Raw genomic sequence first — 24,699 nt, 5'->3', positions numbered from 1 at the left:
GATTTACCATAAGGGCAACAATGTGAAGCGAAATCAGAGGCAATTGAAAGGTATGACCAAGAAGGATTTTTTAAAATATAATTTTGGATTACAACCAATACGAGATAGAAAAAATGATATTACGGAAACGACAACAATGGAGAACACTGGACTGATATCTTTGCAATCATAAATTAAAATGTTGCACACAAATCAACAACTGCGTTTTTGTCGTCACACTGCAACCATCACGAAAAGGCACTGTTTAAGTCCAGTGCTCTCCATTACAACCGGTAACGCCGTCCCAAGCTGCGCAAAAAACGTACAGGAAGTATTCGCGAAATAACAGTCCGAGTGATTACTTTCCCTGGGAAATGTACTGCACGCAAGTGCTACAAATGAACTTCACTGCTCATGTCCTAAGACACTTCTAAATTACAGTAAAAAGGCATTGATTTGTTTATAAGATCCAGACTTTTATCCCAATCAAGATCAAGAAGCACAAATTCATCCCAACACTCACTGGGCGATCAGCGAAAAAATAAATAAATCTTAAAGGGGACTCCTGGGCAACACCGGAGGTACAATAGCCGCAATTTAAATGACCGCTAAATCACATACATGCGTCTTCGGAACTAAACATCTCTCGTAAACGTTCCCACCCACTATACGTATAATAAATAAACAAGGAAGTACTCGGGTAAAATCAACGATTAGCCATCGTACTTATTTTAAGGTAGCAGCTCAGCATCAGTTCAAAAACTACTATAAAGCCTATGTCCCTCCGCAGTAATAAACTTTTAAGATGTATTACATCGGCTGTGGCAATTCATGCTTGGCGAATCTGAAACACATGATGTTTGCTTACCATTGATTTGTTACCGTGTATTTCCAGTCACATCTCAACCTAGGTTATTTCGTTTTCAGAGCTGCCTTAGTCGAAAGTTCCCTATTAGTTTGGGTTTAGATGTGTACTTTTACTTCGCTATTTGGTAGCAACACCATGAAAGGTGAAGGTACCCACCACCAATAAACACTAGAGAAAACGCAAGCTAATAATAAACATTATATGTAAACGTCTCTAGGCTAACACTTCAAGACCTAACATCAAGCTGATGCAAAGCCGCAAGCTCCGCCCATTGGTGTTCACTAAACTAGGGGACCAACACGCCCACATACACATCCTGACCGCTAGCTTTAAAAACTTTTACTAAATTAAATGTACATAGAGGTGTACGTGTACAGGAATGAGAGTAGCCTCGATTCACAAAAAGAAGGTTGTTCACTTAACTGAAAACCGTAACTGATCTTTGTGAATCGAGGATGCAGCTTAGGGTTGCCACCTTTTTCAAATGCCCAAAGTGGACAATTGTGGTACAAACATCAGATTTTGCAGGCCAAAACATACCCACGGCCAGTACAAAGGACATAACTTTTCTGCCTAAATAAAAGCTTATTCTTGTGGCATTTTAGTTGTTTATTCTGTTTTTACAACATTTAGTTGTTTCAAATCAGAATAACTGTTTTATACAACCATTGCATAAAACAGAGGAAACAAGTTTGCCCTAAAATCTCAGGACATTTGCCACTTTTACAATTTTTTTGCAGGACACAACTTCCCAAAGTGGGACAGGTAGTAACCCTAATGCAGCTACTCTGCACCATCACACTTTAGACTGGTTTTGTATACTAGATTACCATCCATGTATATTAACTGTCGTCCTACTTTACACATTACCAAAGTATTTAGAAAACAGGGGTGCACACTATGCGGAATGATTCGTTTTACGTTTACTGCACTTGACTCCTCTCCCCTGAGTGTGATGGTATATTCCTAAGAGCAGCGCTTCTTGTTTAACCGGCTGGCCAGCACGAGGGGTATTGTGAAAAAAAACATAAAATTGCTTCACAGAATTTGTGTCGGACTGTGAAATTATCCGGAGACTGTAGTGGGATATTGTAATTTTATATCAGATATTTGACTAAAATAATGCATTGTGTATTTGAAATTCTCCAAACAAGTGATGCGTAAATCAATGATAACTGCAAAGATTACTAGCTGGACGTATGAAAGGATAACCACAGCTACGGTGCTATGACACGTCCCTTTAAAGAAGGTTTGGCGATAATGGATTTCGCAGTAGTGCTAATTCTGTTGTTCTAGAGGCGTGAGACAAGCTGGTGTTTTGTAGCTGAGTATCAAGGAGAATATTGGTTCTGTCAAAAAGAAACTCTTCAGACTAGAGGGTGTCAGGGAGGTGGGCTGTCTGTCTATAATAGCCGATCGGATTGGTATTTATGCTTTTATTGGGTAACTGTGATAAAACAATGAGTCTGTTTTATTTTAGTCTTTAGGACATGTGGGGAGAGGGAATGCGCCACCCATCTTTGACACACGTTGTAAGACTGTGAAATTGAACATATAAGTAAAATTAAGCCAAGATCTCCAACTCTTTCTGGTAAACCTGCGGGTGTATAATCTTTGCTGTTTCGTATAGCTGAAGTTCTGTGGAGCCTGTGTTGAGCAATGGTAGAAGCAATAGTCTAGGAAGGAGGGTGTTAACTTGTTTCAGAAATATTTGTTTCAGCAGTGCATTAAGTACTTGAACTGGATTTGCAGGACACGAGCTTTGCGTGTTCAGTTCCTTCTATTTTGTAAAGGAATGTGGAAAGGCAGAACAGCTCGTTAAGTGCATCACCCCGTTGAATACCTTTGTTTTTTTATCTAAGCAAAGCGTAAGCTTGTATCTGAACATAGCAACCAACAAAGTGAAGATGGGTGGATGGATTTGTTTGTAATTATTTTACTTCTGCACTGTTGAACCATGTCATATTACACTAAACTAATTATCTATCCATAATTGCAGATTTATTGTAAACAGTAGTCTTTGTGTAGTTTGCAGGCTCGGTCTTGTAAGGAGACTTTTTAAAAGTGTTTAGATTTCTTGTGGCAAATGTGTAGCACAAATGCTTTTATTTTGAAGTTGTAGTTTTTAAAAAATCTTGAAAAAAATGCAAGTTAGTATGTTTTAAGCCATCTTTGGGCTTCATGGAATATTTTAGAATTTGCTAGTGTGCATGAGATAGGTTTTCCAGGAGGATGATTCTCTGTGTTTAGGTTTATGAGCCTGGCCCTGTTTTAGTTAATGGCAGCCCTTCTCTTATTTTAGTTTCAGATGCTTACTGTATGTATTATCACTTTTATTATGGCATTGCTATTAATGCTGCATCAGTAACAGTAAGCCTTTTCTTTCTGTCATTATCTGCTTTATTAGTATCTATTGGGAATAGTTATTTTGCAATTCAGTAAGATTTATTTAGCAATGCGAGGACACTAGTTATGTAAGAAATATTTTGTCTGGGCAGTTTTCTTGCTGAAGTATACGTGCTGTGAGGCATTTCACTTGGAGGAGTTCTAGGAGACATTGCATCTACAATAGTCATTGAAAAGACATATCTGCCACAGATAGTAGTGTTGTGGAATTTCTTGGCTGCTCCTTAGAACAGCAAAGCAAGGAAACCTCTTCATCATGGATGGTGGAGACCCAGGCAGCATTAACCTGATGCAAAAGTACAGTGGCAGCTCTAAAGGTTTCGAGATACCAGAGTTTGGCTGGAGTATCTGCTTTGCTCAAAAATTCAAAGAGAAGAGAAAGCCTTTTAAATTGTCTAATGTTTCATTCAGAATTGTTGCAGAGAATTTAAGCTTTGGCCGTCGGTGAGTACCTTGCAAAAACATTTTTTTTCTTATAGTTGATGTGTGTTTATCAGCTTCATAGTCATCGACTGTTATATGGGCACCAAAAATTGGATATCCTACTTTCAGTGCACAGTCCTACATGTCAGGAACTGGTGCCAAAAGTGATATCATGAACAGTTTATTGTGCTACAAATGGTATAAAAATGTAGAAATTTTAATGTACTGTGACATTGCTTAATAACATTCAGCATGTTCCAGCTTCATTGTTGTTGGTTTCTGTTATAATCAAAGCTTCAAGTCAGTTTTTTAGTCTTAATGTGTTTTGCCCTACTATAGGAATTTAAATTGTTGAAGTATGTATTACTTACACTGCTTGGGGAGTTTATGTATGTATTTGTAGGAAGCCTAGCATTTATATGCATAATATTTGTCTGTTTTATTTTGTGTGCGTGTGTGTGTGTTTAGGCACCTTCTGTCATCCATGTTGTTTCATTGTTTTTGATTCTCTTTGCAAGTTTGAAACTGCCTAGGAGATGATGACAGCACTGGACAATCAGGAGAAACGTAAACATAATTTTACTGAGAGTTTTGTTTTTGCTGAATGTGATGTCCTAAAATGACACTCTGTGTTAGCACAGTCTGTCTGCTTTTGTAATGGTTAAGCAAAAACCAAACCAATTAAGGGTTGGGAGGGTGGCCTAATGGTTAAGGTGTTTGCTTAACAAACACAAGGTGTAGTGTTTGAGTCTCACAAGGGATAATTAGCTAGGCTTAATGTAGCTTACAAGGGCAGTTAGCTTAGTACTAACCTATGAACTTAAAACTATTTATTGTAGACTAAAATAAAATATTTCGTATTCACATATGTTTTGTCGGACAAAGAAAATATTTGCTTACAGAAACTGAGTAAATATTTATTGGGTTTATAAAAGTGCATGAAGAGAAGACATTTTTACCCTGTTTAGTTAGAAAATTTACCTGGGACAAAGAAGCTGAACTTTATCATGCCTCAGAACAAAAAAAAAAAGGGGGAAATCCAGAAGTTAAAGGGGAGGACAAGGCTGTTCGAACCTTTTTTGACAGGTTTATTGAATGATCACTTAAGACGTAGGCAAACATACAGTTATATAAAAGAAAACAAGCCATGTTAACATGTTCACAGTTACAAACATTATTATTATTATTATTATTATTATTATTATTATTATTATTATACATTTGTTTATCAGGAAAGTCAGACTTGGAGCAATGTGAATTTTCAGGGGAGGCCCGGGGAAAAATACTCCAGATTATATACATTCTTTTCTACAATTGTCATCAATACAGCATTACATGATTTGCTCATTTCCTGCCTTTCCTTAAACCTTACTCCTTCTCCAAAACACAATTTGGAATATGTTCCCTTAATTTCCATTTTTTTTCCTATTTAATTTGCTCCTACCCTTTTCTAAAGATCCCATTTCCAGTTCTTGTTACAGTATTCACTACTTTGAATACAGCCTGATTAGACTTTTATTTGTATTTTCTAGTAATTGCATCTTTGGAAGCCACCAGAATTAAACACTTAATAAGGCTTTACTATGTCTAGGCTGTTCGGATCCTGTGCGCCAGCTCAAAAAACCATTTCCTTAGTTACACTTACAGTGGGGAAAAAAAAGTGTACACACCCCTGTTAAAATGCCAGGTTTTTGTGATATAAAAAAAATGAGACTACAATAAATCATTTCAAAACTTTTCCCACCTTTAATGTGACCTATAACCTGTACAATTCAGTTGAAGAATAAACAAATATGTTGGGGGAAAAATATAAAAAATAAAAAAACTTACAATGAGCTGGTTGCATAAGTGTGCACACCCTTAAACTACAACAGGGGTATGTACACTTTTTATATCCACTGTGTTTGTTCACCCAATATTTCTGACAGTGAACTGTGTAGGAAATTTTTAAAGTATGCCAACTCATTATACTCGCAAAACACATGTTCCCAGTTTATCTTTTTATTCCCAATCACAACTCCAACATATGCCATTTGCTTGAGGAAAATACCTTTGAGTCTGCTTGGGGTATAAAAATGCCTATGCAAGCAATTCCAAGCAAATATCCTAACTCCTGTAGACTTTGTTGCATATTTGGGAGCTATGTAGATGTCCTCCCATTGTTTCCTTCTGAACTGCTTATTAAGTCTCTCTTCACAGCCTTTCTAATCTTCTGTGATTGATTGCTATAATTATCATGCAATATTTTATATACCCTACTAATTGCTCCTTTTCTAACAGCAGCTTCTGTTCTAGGTTCAACTAAAAACTACCAGAGCAGGTCCTTCATTTAGGATTTCTCTGTCCCTTTCTCTTTGCCTGTACTCTGATATCAATTCCTGATATGGAAAGCATTCTCTAGCCTGCGGTCCAAATGTCTTCTTAGCCTCTTCTCATTCTATTACTTTTTCCTCTCTAGTTATTTTGTCCCAATACCTTTGTTCCTTTGCCCATTTTCTCCAGTAAATTTCAGCCCCGTCTTGCTTATTCTCTGTACCATTAATTGAAATCATCCATGTTAGTAGAATCTTCTTTCTCCATTCCCTTGTTGGCTTAGTTCATGGAATACTTTTTGTAATTTATGAATATAGTATTCTGTATGGCTGTAGTCATTCTCCTTTCCACTTTGAATTATAGCTTTCTGCTTGTGTTAAGTATATGAGCATTAATTGTGTAACTTTAAAAAAGCCTTTCAAATTAGGTGATCCTAAACCACCTTTTCTATTAGAAGGATCAACTTATCTGACTTGACCCTTGCCCTCTTCCCATCCCAGATGAATTCCTTAAACTCTTTATTAAAAGAATTCTGCTATGGCAGCTAAGGATATGCAGGAAGAGACTAAACAAAAGATTATACAAAAGCTGAGAAAGTAGTAGCTCATGTTTATTGATATAGATAGCAAGATACAAGCAGTGAAAATGTTTTTAGTCCCTTGAGTATAATACACAGATCAGGCATATGTTTTAACAAACAGAGGAGAAGTTGTGTACAGTAATTAACCTGTTCTCCTAAATAGTTCATTTTATTGCATCCCTATAAATATGGTTATCACTGAACGAGTTTGTGTGTGGGTACATAGTTTACAGCTGTAGCCTTTGTTTTGTCTTCATTAATTTTATATCCCCCCCAAAAAACTTGAAATTATCTCAGTGTTCCACACCACTGAGATATCCTTTTTCTGATTTTTATCTGGTAAAAAATATCGGTACTTACATATTATCGCAACCACATTTCCAACCTGCGATTATTTATGTTTTTGGGAAAGTATGCATGTTAACCTGCATAACCTGCAAAGGGTTATCTAAACTGTCTGTTATGTTGTCACAAACGTATGAATGTTATCCTGAAAAGGGTTGTCTCAAGTGTTAAGTAGTATTCTGTAATATTGTTTATGGCATTGGAAGAGGAATAACGGCCAAATTCTTCTCCGTGGGAAAAGTGGTTGCGATTAATACCTAAATTTCTTTCATAATTTAATTTACTAGGCATAAGTATACTATAACAGCTGTTCTAGTTAAAAAACACGCTTATAAACTCAATCCATTTCTGTAAATTGTACAAATTAAGAGTGCTTAAGGTTCACTGCATCAGCTTACCTACTAAGTACACACTAGTTTTGAAGTAACCTGAACGAACATCCATAAGTCGTCTGACTTTTGCACAATCTTAAAGAAAATGCTTCTACTTTCAGCAAGCATATTCAGGTCAACTAAATATCTCCCTTGAAAAATACGGGCAAAGTTAAACTGTTTTCTCCTGCAGTACACCTCAAGGCCATCTCTGGTCAAATATCAAGTTTATTCTTAAGACATAGTGCCTTCCGTCGCCTGAAAAGGGTCGTCTAAAATGTTTATGCTGTAGCAAAAGTACGTATGTTACCTGAAAAGGGTTTTCTAAAGTGTTTAGTATTCTGTGACATTGTTTATAACATTGGAAGTGGAATGTTCGTGGGAAATGTGGTTGCAATCATACGTAAGTACCAAAATATCATCTTCAAATAAAGCCAACATTTCTTGATTACCATACCAATTATCTCTTTGAATTTCTGAGCCCCTTATTTTCTTTGCCAGTGGCTGCAAGTATAACACAAATAACAAAGGGGAACTAGGACCCCTGCTTTGTTCCTCTGATCAGACACAACTTATCAGAGAGGAACCCTCCTATTTTAATTTTTACTTTCAATTCCTTATGTATCCTCCTAGTTAACATTACTATTGCATCAGATAAGGCAGATGCTTCCATTGCCTACTCAGAAAATCACAACTTACTCTTTCAAATCTTTCTCTGCATCAAGACCCACCACCACCAACAGTATTTCCTTACATTCTGCTTCCCTGTGGATCATCATTATTTTATTAACGTTGTCAAATATTTGACTCACCTTCACAAAACCACATTGATCCATATCTATTCGTTTTGGCAACACCTCTCAATTTGTTAAGCTGTTATAGACATAAACACTTTATAATCATGGTTTAAAATTGAAATGGGCTTACGCAAAGCTGGGTCTGATGGATCTTTACTCTCTTTAGGTATTACAGACACCATAGTTTTCTTACAGGATATTGATGCTTCCCCCCTTTTAACATACTGTTAAACAAAACCTTCCAGATCTTTATCACTTTCTTCCCTCCTAGCTTCCAAACTTCCACAAGAATACCATCTATTCCTGGAGATTTTCCTGCAGATTGCTTATATGTCACTGTTTTTCTCTCATCTCTTCCTGTCTTAACTGTTGATTGTTGATCTTCATCTACCTCTAACATTGACATACTTGAGTCTTGCATAAATATTTTCATTTGTGCTTTTTCTTGATTTCCACATTCCTCAGCTTTATACAAATTTTCATAAAAAATCCAAAATATATCTATAATACATATACAGGATGTGTTGTTATTTTCCTTGTTATAGGCTTCCTAAGTTTGGCAGCAAGCCTTTCTACATTCTGTTGCCTAAGAGTTTTTGTTCTCTGGAGCATTATCAAAAGACAGTTTCATAACAGTAATCTTTCTAAACTCATCCATATTGTCCAGATACTCCCTTATTTTCTGTTTAGCAGTCTGCAGTTGTGCCTCTTCTTTTTGTGTGAGATTTCCCCTTATTCTGCAATACTTTAAGCTTTGTCAGACCCGCTGAATAATTTTGGTTACTTAAACAGATTTCTTTCTTTTATTTGTACCCTATTTTTAAACTCCACTTTCATTTTATTCTACTCAATAGCCATAACTTCTGAAGAAATTTCAATCTTCCCTAATACATCTGGAATAATTTCCACTACCCATTCCTTGAATTCCTCTCTTTTTAAGAGGTAGGTGAGGGAGTGCCAGTGTCTCATATTTACTTCATTACTCTGCATTTTTATCTTAGTTGCTAGTGGATGTATGTTGAAGCTTTCAATTAAATGCACATGTTCCTGTGACGTATAATTTATGTTTAATCTAGCCCAGTTATTGTACCTTGGAGAATAATATGTAAACTCGCTCAGAGTTCTTACTACTGAATTCATGTCTTCCATTCCAAATACTTTCATAAATTAATCTACTCACTTTTGTTATATTTTTCCCTGCTAAGTTCCCGAGACACATCCTGATTGTTGCAAATCAAGTTCCAGTCCCCACCTATAAGTATTATTCCCTGCTGAAAGCTATTTCTCCTAAAATTTTCTTAGGCTGCATAACAGTTTTAGGTGGAATAAATTGTATACAAATCTCCTCCCTTGCCAGTAGCCCCTTAATGCCACAAATCTACCATTACTGTCTCTTTTCTCTGCTATCAATTAGTGTTGGTACTGCCATTTTTCTTTATCCCTAAGACTCTGCTGAACATCCCTCATGAAACCCTTTATTTATCAAATTCTCATGCTCACTTCTTTCCATATGTGTCTCCTGTAGCATTGCTGTTTGCACTCTGTATTTCTTAATATAATACAATGCTGTTACCTTTTTGTACATATTTGTGAGTTCATTCGTGTTTCAAAATATGTTTAGTGTAGCCATTATGATAATAAATTATTATTCCCACCCATTTATATATATATATATATATATATATATATATATATATATATAAAAAACAAATTTTTTAAATGCTTATTTCCAGCTTTTGTGTTGCATGCACTCACTAACGTCGTCAGGTTGATTCTTTTATACAGTTGTTTCTTCTAAAATGTGACTTGGGTTCAAATGGAGATAACAAGACTATTTGTTTTAATGAAAACCCTTGAACAAAAAACACACCCCAGAACACCCCTATAACCTATTAGGTTAAAACAAACACACAAAACTATGTACATCTTCAACTAATGAAATTTAACCTTCCTGATAGGAACAGTTGTCTCAAAGCAACAGCTGTGTCCACAGGCATTAATTAACCAAAAATTAGAGTTGTCCATGCTAAGATGCATGTTACAACCCATGCTCCTACTTACACTAACTGCTGTCTGTTCTTGCCTTAATTTTATTCTCCTCCCAGATTTGAAAAACAACTTGTATAATTTCAGAAACCATTTAACTTTTAGCCTTAAGAAAAAGTGCATGGGGTATCTTTAAATACAACTAAATTATACAATGTTCTAGTAAATGCAGCTGGTATCTCCTATTCATTTCCAGTAATTTCAAACTTTATTTTTTACCAAGCTGCTTGCCCTTGTACCTTTTAATTTTATGTTTCTTTCAGTAAACAATGCCCCAACCTCTCGATTTATTGCCTTCATCTTTAGTCATCTTGTTTCCATGACAATCATTTTACTTAAACTTGCTTTTCTCCAGCCCTTTTACTCTTTTTACATTATGCCTCCGTTTCTTAAAACAAAAAAAGTAAAGAGCATTTACTTACTTGTTTGTGTATCACATACAACAGTCACTGAAAATGCTTTACTGTATCGTATGCAACTTATATCCTACAATGTTTTATACAAACACTGTTAAGAACAAAAATAGTTTTACATGGTTACTTTTTTCCTTTTACTTCCTTTTTTATCTTTTCAAAGAATGTCCTCTTCTGCTTGGTGGCTCACCCCTTGTTGGACGTATTTCCCCCTTAGCCTGTTCTGCATCAAAAAAAGTACTTTGATCCTCAGGGAAAAAAAATTCTTTAGACAGTTGGATACAGCAGCTTAAATCTCGCATCTCTCTCTCTCTACATTCGGTGATTGCTGGGATAAATTTGCTTCTCTCCTGCCTGGTGTACAATGAATAATCATTTTCCACAAGCACTCTACTGAGTCTAGTTTTTAATAGTTTGCTCCTCTGCCTCAATTTTTTTGTCAGGATTGCTTTCTGCTGGTTTGTTTGCATAGTTAGTAATACAGGTACTGGCTGTTTTGTCATGGCCAGGTTTGGAGCATACACACAATGGGCCTTTTAATTAAAAAAATTGTGCTGTGGAGTACCAGTCTTGCAACTCATCCATGTTTTTATAAAATTAAAATAGTCTGTTCTTTCAATTTCTTTGGTACAATAGAAAATCTCAGGTTTTCTTTGCATGCTGTGTCCTCTTCATCTTTAGTCATCTTGTTTCCATGACAATCTTTTTAACTTGCTTTTCTCCAGCCCTTTTACTCTTTTTACATTGTAATGCCTCCATTTCTTAAAACTAAAAAAGTAAAAAGCATTTACTTACCACCATTTTTGAAAAAGCTTTTCTTGGACTGTCTCGAACTCGATCAACCTTTTCTTCATTTCGCCCTCTGATTTTTGCAGTTTTATCAATTCATCTAAATAGCTGTTTAAAGCTTCTAACATTTGTCCAGCCTTTTGTTAGTTGAGTTGATATAGTCCTTCAGTGTTTCATTTATTTTAATCTGCTCTGAGCACATCTGACTTATTTTTTTCACTAAATTACTGAAAGTTGTCACTTGTAGCAAAGGTGGAGCTTGAACTGCTTTTTGTTCAACAGCTGCAGGATTCTTTCCAGTCAGTGTTTTGTCTTTACCTTTTCTAGTTGATTTTCTTTCAGGCTCTGTACGTTTCTTCTTTGCTGGCATCCAGGCAGTTTATTTACTATCCAATAACTGAATTTTACTAAAGCAGGCAGAATTTAATGGTCCTTGTCTATCGGTTTCTTTTTTCACAATGGGAGAGCTGAAATTAAGTTGTTGATCAGTGGTCAGCCATCTTGGGGAAAAAGGCAGTTGGAACTTCTGAGATTAATTATAGAATCCCTTTGGTTCATAGAAACAAAAGTACAGCTGTGTGAATTATTCACTCTACAATTGGGTTTTGAGGAAGAGACTTGTACAATGGTTTTCTACTCACTGACTTTAATTGTCATCCCTTTTTTACAGCAGTTGAGGGTCTTCCTCCATAAGGGGAATGCCTTTCCTCGGCTATTGCTGCTTCAGCATCATTTGTTATTTATGCCAAACATTTGTGGATATCTATTTATATTGTGATTAGGAGGTTCAACTAGGTACTATTTAGTGATAGCCTCCAAACAGGCTTTGTGCCAAATGAATGGAGAACTGCAATGGTTGTTTCACTGCACAAGGGTGGGGCATCCACAGACCCAGGGAATTATCGACACATAAGTGTGACTAGCTTGATATGCAAATCTGTGGAGAGAATAATCATGAATGGAGAACATCGACATGTGTGCTGTAACCGAGACCTGGTTTAAAGCAGCAGAAAGCACCCCTGTGCTACCAGGCTGTAACTCATTCCACACCTTTCGGCCCCAGAACTTGGACCTAAACTCTAAAGGTGGTTGTGTCTCCATATTCATAAAGGATGTGCACACCTCCAGACTAGCAGCCCAGCATAATATATCTGAGATACCCAATGTCAGTTGTACCTGAAGTAAGATGGCGGTTCAGGGTGTAGCCTGCTGTAGGTCCCCAACCATGTCACAAGACTCTCACTCCACATTTTTAAGCACCCTGAAAACTATTAGGGTCCAACCCAACACTCTTGTACTAGGTGACTTCATCTACCCATCCATCAAGTGGGAAAACTACTCATGCACCAATACACTCGCCCAGCGCTTCCTGGAATTCATCAATTCCAATGCCTTGAATCAGCTCATTCTTACCCCCACTAGAGGAAGCAACATCCTTGACCTGGTTATTACTAACATGGGCAATCGTTGCTCTACACCAATAGTCAATTCCCCCTGGTTAGAGCCGACCACAAACTAATCACCGTGGAAATTTACATCTCACCCATATTTCCCGCAAAGGTAACCACCATGAAAAACTTCTCCAAAGCTGACTTTGGGGCTCCTAAAATCAGAGGTGGTTAACTTCACGGCACCCATGTCAATGGAAAATAGATGCATGACTGCTAAATCATACACCAATGCATTGTACTAACATGTACATAAATGCTAGAACTAGCCATACCCAACAGAACCAAGACATTCTCCTCCAAAAAAGGAAGCCAATCTGGTGGGCCCCTGCCATTAATAAACTCTACAATAGAAGGAAGAAACTGTTGCAGAAAAAGGTGAAGTCCCAAGATTGGAAAAACTCCCGTATTAGCCTCAACAAAAAGTTGAGATCCCTCATCAAAACCTCTAAAGTTAGCTATGAAGGCAGAATTGTGGCAGACACTAAAAACAACCACAAAGCCTTCTATAGTTGTGTCAAGAATCTCCATGGCAATACCCAGGTTTGCTCTGAGTTACTGCACAATGGTACCTCCTATACTGAGCCAACAGATATTGCCAACATACTGGCAGACAGATTCAGTGCCAACTTTACCCTACCCCCCAAAAGGACTAATCACAATACCAGAGGAATGCCAGGCAGCCAGCATTACTGCAGCACAGGTTAAAGCTGCGTTGTCCAAGGCCAAGAATACAACTTACATGGGTCCAGACAATATCCCTGGATGTGTTCTACATGAACTACAAAGTGAACTGGCACCACATCTGTGTGCCCTGTTCAATCACAGCCTCACCTCAGGCTTTGTCCCTACCAAATGGCGCACAGCTACAGTAATACCTCTCCATAAAGGGGGAGCGATATGTAAGGCTATCATCATGCATCATCATGAACCTTATTAACAAGGATATAGGGAATGTCCAAACTCTAGATCCCACTCAATTTGGTTTTATGAAAGGTAGATCATGCCTGCTCAACCTAATTGACTTCTTTGAGTCAGTCACCACAGCTGTGGATGAGGGCAAGGCAGTACATACAGCCTACGTCGATCTGGCCAAGGCCTTTGATACTATTCCCCACTCAGGAATTATTGATAAACTCACCAAACTAGGCATCAACCCCTATATCACTAGGTAGGTTGCAAACTGGCTCACAGAAGCTACAGTGTGAAAGTAGCAGACTCCAAGTCAGACTGCCGACCAATCATGAGTGGAGTCCCACAGGGTTCATCATGGGTCCTCTCCTGTTTGGCATCTACTTCTCAGAAGTCCAGGCCAACACAGAGGGAATCTGGCTGACCGAGTTCGCAGACTACTGCAAGCTGGGAGCCATTATTAACTCCCCAAGTGATGTAGACATCCTACAGAAAGGCCTCACTGAGACCAATGACTGGTGTCGAAATCATGGCCTTAAGCTTAATGCCAAAAAAATGCATTGTCATCCTCTTTGGGCACAACTCAGTTCCCACTAATTACCACATCGATGGGAGCCCGCTGGACACTGAAAGGCGTTATAAGACATCTGGGGACACAGGTTGATAGCAACCTCTCCTTCGACCACCACATTGCCACTGTGGTCAGAAAGCCCTTCTATGTGGCACATCTCATTACCAAGGGTTTTGCATCCAGGAAGAAAGAGGGCATTATCTCTCTCTACTCTTCTCTCATTAGGCCAGTCATTGAGTATAATGCCCCATTTGGCATGTACATCACTAGACACATGCAACAGCTGGAAAGGCCACAAAAGTATCTCATGAAGAGGATCCTAGGCCTTAAACATATGTCCTACATGGACAGGCTCAAAAAAAAACCCTCCAGCTATTCTCTGTCTCATATCGTCTACTAAGAGGCTATCTCTGCTTGACTTACAAAGCCATGTCTGACCCGCTCTGTTAGAAATGCTACATCTAAAGAAATCCCAATCCCTCAGCACCACACGCTCCAGAAACCTCAGTCTCATAAAAAGGCATCATGTTTAGCACAGAGAATCTTTAATTGGTGATACATGAAAAGATACTCTGATACTGCCAGATGAGTCAAATCCAGTTTATGCAAAGAATAGAGCAGTACACCTGCATTTCGGTAAATCAGAGAATGATCACTGGTGTGTAAAATGCCCCAGTTACTATAGGGAGAACAAATGGTGGTGGGTAGAGATACTCAGGCTTGAGCCCTGTACCTTGGATACAGGTGGTAAGGACCTGAATTCCCTATCCACCACCATTTCTAAAAAAAATTGCAGATTTTTGCCTCATATTTGTTCTGTTCCTCATAAAATCTGTGGTTTCTTTATCTACATTTTTCCTTGCAAAGTCTGTGGTGCACTGGTAGCATTGCTGCCTAACAGCTGCAGGTTCTCTGGTTTGATTCTTGGCTGGGGTGCCTTCTGTGTGGTGTCTGCATGTCCTCCCATCTTACAAAGATGTGTGGCATTTCTCCCTGCTCTGCTGAAAATGGTCTTTTGTTCCAAGTCAGACTAGTTTCTTGGTTAAATGTTTAAAAATGACAGGCATTTGAATTTCAGACTTCATATTCTTCAGAAAGTACATGGTAACACACAACTGTTTATTCTAGCAGTTGTCTAAGTTTATAACATGGATATTTGAAATTTGTCTCTATTTTTGGGACTGTATTCCCCCATTATTGGCTTTGTCCAGGTATTTTGTGCTAAGGTTGAGAGTTATCTATGGTGAGAACTGAATTCACTGAATATGTTTGGGGGCTGTATTCCCCCATTATTGGCTTTGTTCATGTGTTTTGTGCCAAGAGATTGACAGCTATGGTGAGAACTGAATTCACTAAATGGTAGCCATTAAATTCGTATTCCTGTCTTTCACAAAACAGCTGATTTGGCATAGTGGTATGTTTCTCTGACTGTTTTGCACAGGGTCCCCTGGGTTAAAGACGTGGCAGTGAAATGTATGGTGGTAACACAGCATTTTATTCTAGCAACTTTCCAACATTATACAAGCAATGTTTAAAATGTGTCCCTGATTTTTGGGCTTTTGTCCCCCCCCCCCAATAAATGTTGGCTTTTTCCAGATTTCTTGTGCTGCAAAGTTCAGAGATACAACTGCATGTCGAGTAGATTTTACAAGGAGCTGAGAGCTGCAGGGGAACAAAACTTTAGTGCTTCGTATTCTGAATCTGCTTGCATTGTTAATAGCACAACAGGTAGTGTACTTGCTTTTGATGCAGAAGGCTGGGGGTTCTACTCCCGCAGTAATTAGATGCATTACTGATACTGTACTGTGTTGTAAAGTGGGTGGATGCTGCAGTCCTTTTTGGCAAAGATACCTAGAGTAGTAACTATGAACCTGTTATCAGTTTGCCATACAGTCCCTATTGTGATATTACTAGCTTATCATTTTTTTAATGCATGCAACATAGGCAATTTATTCCTCAAGGGCAGCAGGCACTTTATTTGTAGATGAATAGACAATGACATATAAAGTTGTTTGCTAGCAGCAACCTCTTTATTGTTACAGATTTCTTTAATGTGGAATTATTTAGATGACTTTTACTACTTCAGAGATTGTGCATATTTACTGATACTGGTGGACTGTAGAAGGTTGAGTAGACTTTTATGATGGAAATGTTCTGAATTGGGTAGTTTTGTCATTGGTGCATGCATTTTGTTTCATTGTTTACTGGAAAAATGTTCAAAACAATACATTTAAAATGCCATCTAACAACTGTACTGTATTGTACAAGGAATATAATTTGGTACAATCAGGAAGGTGCATCAAAGAGCACATGTATGTTTCATGTGCAAGGGGCCTATGATTTGAAAACAGCCCAAAGTTAATCTTTATCTGCCACTGGCAAAATGTATTTTCTTTGAATGTGGGTTTCAATGCTGTTTCATTGAATGTGAGTTTCAAGGGCAGAGAAGTTTTAATGTTAAGCCTGTTTTCATTGTGAGACTGCATTGCTTTGTTTAGCAGATGTCTTAGTGTTTGTGCTGTAAAATGCAAAATAAAACTTTCAAATGAAATCCAAATCATCATAGAAGTAAAGCAGTATGCTCATTAGTGTTTATGGTAAATGGAGTGAAATAGCCAAGTAATGGATCATTGGAATGGCTGCAGAGAGGAGGGCTCCATTCAACCATGATTTTGTGAGGGGGAAGGGCGGCAAACTCAGACAGCCCCAGCTGAACTATACCTCCCAACTGTCCAGATTTTCACAGAATTAATATATTTTTGCTTCTTATTTTTGGTTTGTTCCTCATAAAAGTTGGTTTTCTGGAAAATCATTTAGGAATGAAGTCACTATATAATGACACACTGAGTTTCAGACTTCATAACCTTCAGAAAAATGCATGCGAAAGGAAAACCTGTTATTCTACCAACTGTTTTAGTTTATACAAGAGCAATTTTTAGTACTGTTTATATGTTCCCCCAATATATTTGGCCTTGTCCAGATTTATTGCATTAACAGGTTGAGAGGTACATGCAAATAAATTGCTTTATAGAGTTAGGCATAGCCAAACCTCTCAGATACCCCCGAATTTGGCTCAAAATGTTGCTCTTCCCCTAATAATCCCTCTGCAAAATAGCAATTTTGGAAGAAAACGTGGAGGGTTTGCAATTAAGAAATAACTGTAATAATCAGAGTTATCGATTACTTTTATTTCAGAAATGCATGTAGATTCTTTTATTTTGTCAACTGCTCAAGTTAGCAGTACTAATATTAAAAAAGTGTCCCTTCTTTGACAGGTTCCCAGCTGTATTGTGTGGCTATTTTATATTTTTGCATCACATTTTTGGTCAGTTTTTCATAAAATTGTGTTTTTTGGGGCAAATTAGTGGTAAATCATTAAAGACTGAAGTTAGAAAATAATGAGACATTTGAGTTTCAGATTTCATATCCTTCAGAAAATTCATACTAATGCAAGACCAACTATTCTATTATCTTTCTAAGTTTATAAGAGCAATATTTAAAAATTGTCCTATGTATGGCTTTGTCCAGATTTCTTGCTCTAAGTTTGAGCGGTATGACAAATATGTCAGGGCCATCACAGTCAGCCAGAGACATTTCAAATTGTGACATACTTGTTGCACCCCACTCCCCCATGCAGTGACTCTGGATGTGTCGAAGCAAGGCAAGGAGCAGTTATGCAGTGTAAATGTGCAGGGTATCCCCCCATCCAAGGTAGACACAAGTACAACAGCAGCTTTTCATCTGTTCTTGATTTTGCAGAATGGTCTAGTTTCTGTCATATTTTTGTACTGTTGATTTATGCTTATTACTCAGAAAGTGCCTGTTGCTCTGTGTTTTAAGTAGCAATGCTTTGACCATGAGGTAAGCTTGTCTGAGATCATAACATGCAAGTAATCTTTTAATAAACATACTGTTAAAGAATTACCAACATTGAAAGCCTTTCTGTTGTTGCCATGCAGAGAATACTTAACTAGATAATGTATAAGCACTGGGTATTGAAATGCATATGACAGTATTTGTAATAAAGGACAGGATTTACATTATTTTAAGAAGCTCATTACACTTGTTGGAGACTTACAGTGATCTCTGAGGGCTTTTCCCGTAAACTAAACAGAATGCCTTTCATGTGTGGTCCATAACCTGTACAGTAATCCTTTAAGCAATGTATCTTGAACTTGTTTCTTGTTTGCTTTTTATTTTTTACTTTGATCATGTTTTCCCCATGAAACAGGTAGATAGTTGTCAGGCAGCAGGTCTTTTTTGGATAAGAAACATTTTTTACAAGTGAGGGCATCACAGAGATTGCTATTTTCAGAATGTTACTTGGTACTTTAATAAAGCTGAATACAAATTATAATTAGGACTGCAGTACAAGGAGAAGCGGTTTGAGTTGAGTGCTGCTTGTTTTTCTTATACTTGATTTTGACTGGCATTCCAGTAATGTATTTAAAAAGTAATTTATTTTTTCATGCCTCACAACCTTTTTGCTTCCATCTAGATATTAAGTAAGCTGTCATGCAGCCAATGCATTGAAATATTTTTATTATTTTATACTTCATTTGTCTTAATTGGATTCTCATAATGAGGGTTTGGCACCCAGGGCACCATATTTAATTAAAGTTAGTTTTTGTGGTTTTGAGCATAGATTCTCCCCTTTCTAGTTGGCCACACCCCTTCCCATTGACCCCACCCATTCAGCTATCTCCTGCAGCCCCCCTTTGATTTGAAGTCAGCAGCCGCCACTGGGTAAACTGCAAACATTGGTCCCAAAGCAGTTCAGATTTGTCAAAGGCAAGTGTTACGTACTCAACCTATGGACTTCTTTGAGAAGGTAACCAAAGGAACAGACAAGGATAAAATAGTGCATGCTGCCTACATTTTCTAATCAATGTATTTGACAGAATACTGCACTCAGGCATTATAGAAAAACTCACTGAACTAGGTTTATACCCATATGTCACCTGCTGGATAGTCAGCTGGCTTACAGACAGGACCCAAGAAGTTAGAATAGTGGAGACTTCTTCCACAAAAAGGCTAGTTACTAGTGAGGTTGTGCTGGGCGAGAAGTACAGAGAACGGAAAAATGTTAGTGCATGCATTTATTTTCTAATATGCTTTCATAACAGAATGAAATCTTGAATGTTCTTCAGTATGCATCTGTTAGCTTGCTTCCTGCCTAATATTAGTGCTGACAGGGTTAGAAAAGTATAAGATTTGTTTTAAGTGGAAAGTTCTACTGTGGAATTCAGAACTTGTGCCTAATATGGAATGTCATAAACAAGCAATCATGAGATCTTAGCAAAATTAATGCTGTAGTGTTTATTTCTAATTGATCTTTAGCAGTTCAATAGTTGTTATAGTATTGTTTTTAATGAAAAAAGTTATAAAGACTGTTGATTCTTGTAATTCTGGGAGACAGAATCTTGATTTCCCATTCTCACACGTATGTGTCTTTCTGTGCAGTGAAAGAGATTGTTATTTTCTGTTGAACTGTCTCGCATGAAAGTTATTTGGTACCCTAACAGGTCTCAGGGCTCCATACTGGGCCTGCTCCTGTCTGACATGCTCTTCTCTGACACTAAGGCTACCATCAAGGGCCTTTGGCTTACAAACTTGCAGATGATTGCAACTTGTTTGCTGTCACTGAATCCCCCCAGGTATAGATATCTTAAAGAAGGCCTGATTCAGACTAATTACTGGTGCCAGAGTCATGATCTAAAACGATGCCAAAAAGTGCGTCATAGTATCTAATTCACTCCCTAAGAGTAGATTCTGTAGCCAAGGATTTGGGAATATGTGTAGACTATGATTTGGCATTTGACCATCATGTCTTCTACAGTGAGAAAATCATTCTGGGTCCCACAACTTATAAGCAGGGGTATAGGAACTAGATCCAAATGTGTCATCAGTACATTGTATTCTGGTCTTATTAGCAACCATTGAGAAGAATGCCCCTTTGGTATGTACCTGGCCAGGCATATGCAACAACTGGAGCATCTTTAGAGATTTCTCACAAGTAGAATGCATGGTCTGGAAGACAAGCCCTGTGCAGGCAGCTTCAAAGCCTTAAAGCCTTGTTTTTACAGCTCTTACAGGCTGTTGAGAGGTGACCCATGTCTGGCCTAAAACTCATCCTCCGATCCAGCCCTAATGGACCTGTTGCACATCTGTAAAACAAATAGCATCAAGAACACCTGATCCAGGGGGCCTAAACCTTGCCTGCAACATAAATATGACATGCTGGGAGGACAGGTATGTGTTCTCAAAGGCTCCACATTCTGTGGGAACGTGAAGCTGAGTACATCCTTGCAGTTATTCAAGCAAAATTTGGATAAGTGGATGGGGAACCTTAAAGTTACCACTGGTCTGGTAGCTATGTCTGTATTTGAGAGAGAAAGCTTGTAAATGCTTGGTCACCCATGCCCAACTATATATACCCCACAAAGATCTTGGGAACCAAAACCTGTCAAATTTTACTGGACAGCATGACAAAGCTTAAAAAGGCCTCTTGGGTCAGTAGCCTAATATTCTACTATGATGATATATAAACACCATATTCAGTACTTTTGTGGAGAATCTGCAGAAATAGCTGATAATGATAACCACCAATAACTACATGCAGTTTATAGCAGGCAGGCAAAAGATTGTACATAAAGTAATCTGTATTCGTACGAGATCTTGACAGAAGGAAGGAAATAGTGTATGAAAGGAAAGTATGAAAAGAAGACATGAATCTAGGCTGGGGGAAAGTACTTCTAGGATTTGTAACAAGTCTGATAACTGCAAGAAAGTATACTGTGAGAGAAGGAGCAAAATAAATGCTACAATCTGTAACAGCTCAGTGGTCTGCGGTTCATTCATGAGCTCTGGTCATTTTCTATGTAGAGTTCCACATGTCCTTTCCCTGTCTGCTTAGGTTCTTTGAGTATCCTGGTGTCCTTTTTGCCTTTCAAAAATACTGCTGGTTTTATTTGTTAACAGAGCCATATGACATAGACCTATGGAAATGTAAAACATTGTAAAGCAAAGACATCTTGCAGTGGTTTAAACAATTTTGCCTCAACATATAAACATAAAACATTTGAATACTAAAGTATCTTACCATATGTTAACTCTCTAGAAAAAAATGTTAGGGGAATGAATTGTATTCATATACATATATGTAGTAAATGTGAATAAAAAATGATTGTAGGTGGAAATTTTGGTGTAAGATCATGGATTTATTTAAGAATTATTTGCAGTTGGAGAAGCTTGCTAATTGAATTATTGTACTCTCTTGAAATTGTTAATGGAGTTTGATAGCTAAAATGGATATTTAAGTTGAAAAAGGAGAAGTGAAATTACTGATTAATGGAAAATACAGGAGGTAAGAGGTTTCGAAGTATGTGAGGTACATGTTTACCTTTGCTCTTATGGAATGTGGTATAAATGTAAAGGGACCAAAGAGGACCAGTTTACTTACCCAGACTGTAAATAAATAAATAATAAATATTGTGTGTGTGTGTGTGTGTGTGTGTGTGTAAAAGAGGGGAGTGAAAGGAAAAGATAGAGGTTGACATTCAGAACTTTTCATATTGCGTATGCTCTGAGTAAAGACATCATAAAATATGCACCATAAGTGGAGGGCTGAAGCTTTGCATATGACCCAGATGACCCATGTTCGATAAGTAGTTCATGTGCTGCAGGGAACAAGCTGGGGAAGAAGGAAGAAAACCATTGCCACTTTGCCCACCCTGGAGGGGATCTAAGTGGTTGTGACTTGCTGGTCAGCTGACACAGAGTGAAAAATGGGTGTTGACTCATGGCTGCTGAAGACATGCTAGTCAGTGGTGCAAGTATACTAAAGCTGGAGAAGACATATGTAGAGCTACTCATGCCTCTCATGGTAGGCAGAACATACTGGAACTCGAACTTTCAAAGGGAGGCAGTCCTCCTGGGTCTAACAGACTGTCCTGCTCAGTAACACCTGACTGCTTCAGGGAAGTAAAGGGGCTGATGATATTTTGTAGCAGGAGAATAAATGGGTTGTACACCTCTCACTAAGGTTGGAAGGTACTTTGCTCCTGTCCCAGGACAGGAGTGAATAGGTCACTGGGGTTAAGGAAAGGGAACCTTTGGGCAAGACACAGGAGGCAGGAAAACCATGTAACATAATTGGCAGCATCTCTAGTAGATTGTGCCCTAAAGTTGTCTGTCCATATTTGATGTAACCAAAAACAGCGCAGTCAGCGTACAACTTTTGTATGATCTGATTGGTTGCATATATCCAAGGTTTGGAGATCATCTACTTTGGGAATTTGAGAGTTAGAGGGATATATGAAGGGGCAAAGTCAAGAATTAAGGTAGGGGTGCTCCTCTCCAATAAGAAATGTTTGAGCAGAGGAACCGGGCAGGGGTGTCCCCTTTCCTCTTTATTTGCTTTACTGGCAAAGAAAGAAAGGGACTCACAAATGCAAGGACATTAACTAGAAATCAAGAAAAGTTAGCCTTATTTGCAGATATTATTTTGTATTTGATAAATCCAGAAAATGATATTTCAGTGCTGTGGAACATTTTGAAACAGTTTAGGTCTTTATTGTATATAAAATTATTTATTGTTTACTGACATTTCTTTACCAGGAAAGTCCAACTGGGCAATAACCCATTTTCAGCAGAGGAGTGAGGAGAAAAGCTCTAGCATTTTACATGAAAACAAAATAGTACAATGTAGCAAATATAAACATTTGATATGGATTATCATGTATAGGTTCATAGGTGAATACTAGGCTAATGGTCACCAGGGCATTTATAAGCCTAGCCATGCAACCCAACTCAGTTGTGTCTCTGTGTATCATCAGTGTTTATTAGGAAGGGGCATGTTAGGAAGTTTCTAGATGTTATGGGGTGGAGGCGTATGTTTAGAAAACCTTGGCTTGAGGGCTGACCTTCAATATATTCCAGCTTTTTGCTGCATTGCTACGTATGAAATCCTAACCCAGAATCTGGTTGCCTATGATTGATTTAGCACCTGGTTTCCCATGAACGTGCGGTGCAGTACTGGAGAGAGACGTCTCCCTTCTGTTGGAGCTCTGACCCGGTGACGAGCGGCACTCCTCGCCAACCTTGTAGCCAGCTATCCCTGGCCAACCAGAGATCTGCAGTATCATTATGTTTAGGCAGGATTCTGACTTGGAGGCATTCAGTCATAATCCCCAGATGGTAGCTTCAGACCATTGGCTCTTCAGCCAAACACATACACCAAATGTCTGAGCCTGTGGTTCCTCTCATATTGAGCAGGATTACTGTTGCAACAACACATCATCAATAGGATAAAACTAACCCGTCTCACAAATGTGGAATGCTGTATAAAATAAGGGGTCTACATTAGATCATCAAAACAGCAGAATTTCTAATGATCTAATATCGAACCCAATATCGCGAACGCTGAAAACAGCGAAGCTGCACAAAACCGAATTCTTTCCTAGAGAAAGAATTTGGTTGGTCGTCATTGTGGCTTAGCTGTTTTCAGCTATGCGGTGGAAAGTAATGGGTTGGGTTGGGTTAAGGTAAATGTGCGACTGTGAGGACGTTCGGGTTAGGGCGCGAGTTGGGTGAGTTAGAGTTAGGGCGCGGGTCAGATAAGTGTGCGATTTGTGACAGATTGTGGGGTTAGGGGCGGGTTAAGTGAGTTAGGGTTAGGGCGTGGGTGAGGTGAGTGTGCGATATTGAGAATGTGGGGTTAGGGTCGGGTTAAGTGAGTTGGGGTTAGGGCGCATTTGAGGTGAGTGTGTGATAGTGATGGACCTTAGGGTTAGGGTCTGGGTTAAGGTAAGTGGATAGATAGTAGTGTATGTGCAGTGTAGTGGAGGGTTAGATGTAACCTTTAATTGTATGTGTGTGGATTGCTGCTTTTTAGTGTGCTTGTGGTGTGTGTGTGTTTCTCGGAACAACAAATTTTTTCCCTTGGAAAAAATTTGCTGTTTTGAGGTTTCGATATTGTTAGGGTTCAGGTTTTGGAGTTCAACGTTACGGCATTCGATAATGAGCCGTTTCGATGAACTGATATAGACCCTAAAATAAGAGTAGCAAAGGCTGTAATTTTTACTAGTGTAATACTACTACGGTTACTCTGTACTATATTGTAAGAATGTCTAGTGAGAGAGCTAAGCTTAATATCTTTAAACTACAAATGGTGGAGAGAGAGAGGAGGCAGAGATGGAAGCAAATGTGAGATAAGTGGGGAAATATAATAATTCAGAAGAGATAAAGACTGGTTAGTTGAGAAAAAGGATTATTAAGTTGTCAAAGAGTGTCAGGGATGAGGGAGTGAGTAAAGATTGGTTATTGATGAAAGGAAAGTGTGTGTATGGGAGAAGATAAAGTATGTGTAAAGTTAAAAGAGAGAGAGATTTACAGATGAGTATTTGAAAGGTATGTACTTTGGTTGCATAACAAGTGA

General features: G+C 38.2%; 2 protein-coding genes across 4 annotated transcripts in view; one reads left to right on the top strand and one right to left on the bottom strand.

Moving 5' to 3' along the window:
• Positions 1 to 1,125, bottom strand: part of RGP1 (RGP1 homolog, RAB6A GEF complex partner 1) — a 1,859,064-nt gene extending 1,857,939 nt beyond the window's left edge. For both annotated transcript variants that reach the window (XM_044078576.1, XM_044078568.1), the window contains exon 1: positions 848 to 1,125. The gene's annotated coding sequence lies outside the window, so the exon portion shown is untranslated. The remainder of the gene's footprint in view (positions 1 to 847) is intronic.
• The window catches only part of GBA2 (glucosylceramidase beta 2), a 2,751,058-nt gene that overhangs the window by 419,031 nt on the left and 2,307,328 nt on the right, over positions 1 to 24,699 (top strand). The window contains exon 1 of one of the 2 annotated variants that reach the window (XM_044078526.1): positions 1,816 to 3,697. The exons of the other annotated variant lie outside the window; for it this stretch is intronic. Coding sequence (XP_043934461.1) covers positions 3,510 to 3,697 — 188 coding nt within the window. The 5' untranslated portion in view covers positions 1,816 to 3,509. Of the gene's footprint in view, positions 1 to 1,815; positions 3,698 to 24,699 lie in introns of those variants that run through there. 2 annotated transcript variants of the gene reach the window in all.

Source organism: Protopterus annectens, chromosome 1.part1 (assembly GCF_019279795.1).
Source record: "Protopterus annectens isolate FY-2018-M chromosome 1.part1, PAN1.0, whole genome shotgun sequence".
Taxonomy (NCBI): Eukaryota; Metazoa; Chordata; order Ceratodontiformes; family Protopteridae; genus Protopterus; species Protopterus annectens.
This window is presented reverse-complemented; position numbering and strand designations above follow the sequence as displayed.